Source organism: Mandrillus leucophaeus, unplaced genomic scaffold (assembly GCF_000951045.1).
Source record: "Mandrillus leucophaeus isolate KB7577 unplaced genomic scaffold, Mleu.le_1.0 Scaffold442, whole genome shotgun sequence".
Taxonomy (NCBI): domain Eukaryota; kingdom Metazoa; phylum Chordata; class Mammalia; order Primates; family Cercopithecidae; genus Mandrillus; species Mandrillus leucophaeus.
In genome coordinates, this window is record NW_012104721.1 from 2,057,755 (window position 1) to 2,063,921 (window position 6,167).

Here is a 6,167-nt window from a genome sequence, read left to right on the forward strand (position 1 = left end):
TCCAGCATTTTGGGAGGCTGAGGTGGGCGGATCACCTGAGGTCAGGAGTTTGAAACCAGCCTGGCCAACATGGCGAAACCCTGTCTCCACTAAAAGTACAAAAATTAGCCAGGCGTGGTGGCGGGCGCCTATAATCCTAGCTACTCAGGAGGCTAAGGCAGGAGAATCGCATGAACCCAGGAAACAGAGGTTGCAGTGAGCCGAGATGGCGCCACTGCACTCCAGCTCAGGTGACAAGAGCGAGACTCCGTCTCAAAAAAACAAAACAAAACAAAACACCCAAATCAATCAGGAATGTCCCATATTTACAAAAAAGAACAGACATACTCACATTTAGCAAAAACTTATTTGCCCATTAATACTAAAATCAAACATGCAGATTTTCTCCTATTTTCTGTGCAGCTGTCAAGTTACAAAACTGCTATTATCACAACTATAGAAAGCCAATTCTAGTTTAGAAATAGTAATAAAACAGCACTTCAACAAGAGTGGACCAAGAAAAGTGCACAACTTAAAAAATTTAAAAAGTGCTTCCTATAAAAATGATTCCCTTTAAGACATTTGTTCACTGTATACATTTTAAAGTCCCCTCTCCCACCCCCCAACAAAAATAGAGGCAGAACCTCTAAGCACTTTCTAACAAAGTGTCCCCTGGTTTGTTCCTCTGACAAACCCTGACTGAAGGCTCATGATGTGCAGGCACTGGGGTCTCAAAGAGGACGAAGACTTGTCCCTGCCTCAAGGATGCCTCAGTCTTCCCAAAACAGGAGGCAGACAAGTCACCAACCATTATGGATGTAGAATGGATGTATTATACATCCATTAAAAGCAGATGCCACTGCCTTCTTAAAATTAAACGATATGCTGCAATTCCCACTGAATTACTTATACAAACCTCCTTACACACAAGCTGTCCTGACTTAATAGGAGGCAAAAATGCCACCACCTTCTCCTGATAAATACTTCTCTAATAGGCAGGCATTAAATTACATTTTGTGATGTTTGCCCCTAAACATCACAATGCCTAGTTAAGTCAGTCAACCTTCTTTTAAGCAATGGTGCCTATTTTACTCTGAGAATGAGACACTTTGAAACTGAGTAAGGAAGCAGTCCTGTATGTAGATCAAGACTCATCAGTACCATCAAAAGCTGAGATGAAAGAGTGTACGTTTCAACAGAAATCTTCAATCTCCCATCCGTTGATTTGCAATGTGCTCCTGCGTCAGCCGCTCCAGGTCTTTCTGCACATTTGGGTGGTCTTCCAGATCTTCGTAGAGCGACCTGACAATGTCCAGTCTCCTGTAATTCTCAGGCTTGACTAGGCTCCGGACAACTTGGAGGCATCGTTCTTTCAGAGTATACACTGGAAGGGCAAAAACCAAATCCTCAGTGGCAGACTAGGGTCTCAGTACAACAAATGAGCAAGAGGCTTTGCCAACAGCTACCTTTACTACTGATGGATCTCACTTTAGGTTAAAGAAAAAAAGTGAGTGCATGTATGTGGCAGTGTGTTATACTGATGGCCCCCTATGGACACCTCATGGTAATAATTTCACCTTGAAATGGGCTGGGCTTGTGACTGCTTTAACTAACTGAATGTGGATGAAGCAACACTGCAATTCTGGGTCGAAGCCTTAAAAAGACCTGTCGACTTCTGCTTTTATTCTTTTGAAAGCCCTGAGCCACCGTGCTAGAGAGACCACATAAAGAGGAACAGACCCTGGCCAGGCATGGTGGTTCATGCCTGTGATCCCAGCACTTTGGGAGGCTGACGTGAGTAGGTCGCCTAAGCTCAGGAGTTCGAGACCAGCCTGGGCAACATGGCAAAACTCTGTCCCTATAAAATATACAAAAAATTAGCCAGGCATGGTGGCACGTGCCTATGGTCCCAGCGACTGGGGAGGCTGAGGTGGGAGGAGGATCATTTGAGCCCTGGAGACAGAGGTTGCAGTGAGCTGAGATCATGCCACTGCACTCCAACCTGGGTGACAGAGTGAGAACCCATCTCGGAAAAAAAGAAAAATGAAAAAAAAAAAAAGAGGGACAGGTCCAGCCCTGAGCTGCCAGCAAAAGACAGCCATACCAACGACTACCACCAGCAGAGTAACCGCCTAGCTGAGCCCAGCCTGGACTACAGAATTATGAACAAAATAAAATGGTGGGCCAGGTGCGGTGGCTCACACCTGTAATCCTAGCACTTTAGGAGGCTGAGACAGGCAGGTTGCCTGAGCTCAGGAGTTCAAGACCAGCCTGGTCAACATGGCGAAACCCCAGTCTCCACTAAAATGCAAACAATTAGCCAGGCTTGGTGGTGCACACCTGTAGTCCCAGCTGCTGAAGTAGGAGAATCGCTTGAACCCAAGAGGCAGAGGTTGCAGTGAGCCAAGATCATACACCACTGCACTCCAGCCTGGGTGACACAGTGAGACTCTGTCTCCCCCCGCCCACAAAAAAAAAAAAAAAAAGGGGGTTTTTGGGGTGGTAGTCACAAAACACATAACCAAAACAATGTGTACTTCGAAAATCTAGTACAACTGAATTGGGTATCCCAATTCCTATTTTACACTCACTGGAAACGTACTCCTTAAGGGTATTCTATAAGGCAAATTTACCAAATTTAACTCAGCAATGCTCATTTTTATATATCTACTTCCTTAAACAGAATCTATGCACATGTATTAGTTTGAATCCTATGAAACCCATGTATTTGGGGGGCTTTGTGGGTTGTTTTTCTGTTTGTTTGTTTTCTTTTTTGAGACAGGGTCTCACTCTGTCACCTGGGCTGGAGTGCAGTGGTGTGATCATGGCTCACTGCAGCCTCGAACTCCTGGGTTCAAGGGATCCTCCCACCTCAGCCTCCCAAATCGCTGCGACTACAGGCACATGCTAAGACAGCCAGGTAATTTAAAAAAATTTTTTTTGTAGAGCTGGGGTCTCACTTTGTTGTCCAGGCTGGTCAAGAACTCCTGACCTCAAGCGACCCTCCCGCCACAGCCTCCCTAAGTGCTGGAATTACAGGCATGATTATAGGCATGAGCCACCATGCATTGCTGGTCTTTAGTGAGTTTTTTTACCCACAGGAACATCAGTTTATTAGGGTTTACCCTGATAAAATCATTTGAGCTTCAAACAAATAGTGAAGTATTATACCAATCTTCAATGATTAAAAAAAAAAAAACAAAAAAAAACAGGCCAGACGCGGTGGCTCATGCCTATAATTCCAGCACTTTGGGAGGCTGAGGTGGGCGGATTACCTGAGGTCAGGAGTTCAAGATCAGCCTGGCCAACATGGTGAAACCACATCTCTACTAAAAATACAAAAATTAGCCAGGTGTGGTGGCAGGCGCCTATAACCCCAGCTACCCAGGAGGCTGAGGCAGGAGAATCACTTGTACCTGGGATGCAGAGGCTGCAGTGAGCTGAAATCACACCACTGCACTCCAGCCTGGATGGCACTGTGAGACTCTCTAAAAATAAAAACAAAAATAAATATACCTCTGATTGGCACTGTGAGCTTGATTGTGTTAAATTAAAAATACATAGGCCAGGCGCAGTGGCTCACGCCTGTAATCCCAACACTTTGGGAAGCCAAGGCGGGTGGATCACGAGGTCAGGAGAATGAGACCATCCTGGCTAACACGGTGAAACCCCATCTCTACTAAAAAATACAAAAAAAATTAGCCAGGCACGGGGGCGGCCGCCTGTAGTCCCAGCTACCGGGGAGGCTGGGGGAGGAGAATGGCATGAACCCAGGAAGCGGAGCTTGCAGTGAGCCAACATCATGCCACTGCGCTCCAGCGTGGGCAACAGAGGGAGACTCCTCTGTCTCAAATAAATAAATAAATAAAAATAAAAATAAAAATACATAGGCCGGGTGCTGCAGCTGACACCTGTAAATCCCAGCACTTTGGGAGGCTGAGGCAGGCAGATCATGAGGTCAGGAGATGGAGACCATCCTGCTAACATGGTGAAACCCTGTCTCTACTAAAAATACAAAAAATTAGCGGGGTGGGTGGCACACGCCGTAGTCCCAGCTACTCAGGAGGTTGAGACAGAGAATCGCTAACCCAGTAGGCAGAGGTTGTAGTGAGCCAAGACTGCGCCACTGTACTCCACCCTGGCCAACACAACGAGATTCCATCTGAAAAAAATAAAAAAAATTAGAAGTCAACAAGAAATAAGCCAAAATATCTCATGCTCTACACATTGTTCTCCTGGAGCTCCAGGGCACAATTCGGCCAGGGAAACAAAAGGCATTCATAATTTTACAATTCTACAAAACTAATCTATGATGTGATACTTTAATTTTGCTTGTCTCTTAAGAGCCCAAAGTGCTTCTGAGACACCATAACATCTTTAACACAAAACATACAAATACATCAGTTCCATTTTATTTATGGTAGAGAATAGGATACAAAAAGATTGGATACCTTGCCTGACATCAGGCAAAAATTAAGGACTGGGCTTAATTTTTCAAGTGGCCTATCCACAACAAACAACCTTATCTTTTTAAAAAGTAAAACTGAACATCAGTACCTGGCAGTGTGATATTGGCAAAAATAGGCTGTCCGTCAACATTGAGAGATGGCACAAATAATTCAGTTTGGTTAACCAGAAGCCCATCGTGTGTCCCTGCATCTCTGAAGAGCCAAAGGTGACCTATCAGGACAAGCAAAGGTTGTTAAAGAGCCACACTGGTGGCTGGGCGCGGTGGCTCACACCTGTAATCCCAGCACTTTGGGAGGCCGAGGTGGGCGGATCACGAGGTCAGGAGATCGAGACCGTCCTGGCTAACGCGGTGAAACCTCGTCTCTATTAAAAATACAAAAAAATTAGCCGGGTGTGGTAGCGAGTGCCTGTAGCCCCAGTTACTCGGGAGGCTGAGGCAGGAGAATGGTGTGAACCAGGGAGGTGGAGCTTGCAATGAGCTGAGATCATGCCACTGCCCTCCAGCCTGGGCAACAGAGCAAGACTCCATCTCCAAAAAAAAAAAAAAAGAGCCACACTGGTCGAAGTCAGGGCACCTATTTTCTCCATTTCCCCTGACCTACACAAAAAGCTAAAAAGCTTGCCTCTCACTCTGCTTAAATATCATACAAAGCCCTCCTAGTAACATTAACTCAGTCAGTCCTCACAACAGATCCATTTATAGATGAGAAAACAGGTCTGAGAGGGCAAGTGACATGCTCAAGGTATAAGACGGTAAGCAAAGAGCACATACTTGAAGCTCCTGTAATCCCAGCTACTCGGGAGGCTGAGGCAGGAGAACCGCTCGAACCAGGGAGTTGGGAGGTTGCATCCGGAGGTTGCATCGGGAGGTTGCAGTGAGCCAAGATTGCACAACAGCACTCCAGTCTGGTGACAGATCCAGACTCCACTTCAAATATATATATAGAAAAACTTTCAAAGGGCTGGGCGCAGTGGCTCACACCTGTAATCTCAGCACTTTGGGAGGCCAAGGCCGGTGGATCATCTGAGGTCAGAAGTTCGAGACCAGTCTGGCCAAAATGACGAAACCCCCATCTCTACTAAAAAAAAATTAGCCAGGCGTGGTGGCGCACGCCTCTAATCCCCAATCCTCGGAAGGTTGAGGCAAGAGAACCACTTGACCCCAGGTGGCAGATGTTGCAATGAGCCGCAATTGCGCCACTGCATTCTAGCTTGGGCCACTGCACGCCAGCTTGGAGGGCAAGACTCCCGTCTCAAAAAAAAAAAAAAAAAAAAAATTTCAATGCCTCCACATTCCTAGGGGGTAAAATCACCTTTAGAGCTTCCTCTCTCAAGACACCAGGTCTCAACGCATGCATGTCTAGAACCTCTTACCTAGGATTGGCTAGCTCCTACTCCATCCTGCTCCCTTCCTTCTCTGGGAAGCGCTCCTTAACTGAAACCACACAACCGCAACCCCTCCAACTCCGAGCAGGCAGGTAGGTCAAGCTCCCACGTCACACACGGTCGGCTCTTTCGGCGTCAACATGACCCTGGCTTATTCCTGTCAGTTAATGCATCTGTCTGTCTCCCCAGGAGGAATATGTTCTCCATGAGGACAGAGACTGCGCAGAACTGGCCCACTGGAGTCATCAGGACTGAACAGATGGGATGTTAAAGGCGGAGCTTTTCTTTTTTTGTGTGTGAGACGGAGTCTCGCTCTGTCGCCCAGGCCGGAT

The 6,167-nt window shown here is 46.6% G+C and overlaps 1 protein-coding gene and 1 long non-coding RNA gene across 7 annotated transcripts in view; both read right to left on the bottom strand.

Moving 5' to 3' along the window:
* Window positions 1–152, bottom strand: part of LOC105549540 — a 9,143-nt gene extending 8,991 nt beyond the window's left edge. Inside the window, exon 1 of the long non-coding RNA XR_001007557.1 lies at window positions 36–152. This is a non-coding gene — a long non-coding RNA (uncharacterized LOC105549540). The remainder of the gene's footprint in view (window positions 1–35) is intronic.
* Window positions 153–177: 25 nt separating this feature from the next.
* Window positions 178–6,167, bottom strand: part of LOC105549541 (protein BRICK1) — a 35,820-nt gene continuing 29,830 nt past the window's right edge. For 2 of the 6 annotated variants that reach the window (XM_011994136.1, XM_011994138.1), the window contains 2 exons: window positions 4,537–4,659; window positions 178–1,363 (listed from right to left, as the gene is read on the bottom strand). In XM_011994136.1, the coding sequence (XP_011849526.1) occupies window positions 1,185–1,363; window positions 4,537–4,659 (302 nt within the window). In that variant the 3' untranslated portion in view covers window positions 178–1,184. Of the gene's footprint in view, window positions 1,364–2,319; window positions 2,431–4,536; window positions 4,660–6,167 lie in introns of all 6 variants that reach the window. The other 4 variants (XM_011994139.1, XM_011994141.1, XM_011994135.1 and 1 more) reach the window with 3 other exon arrangements.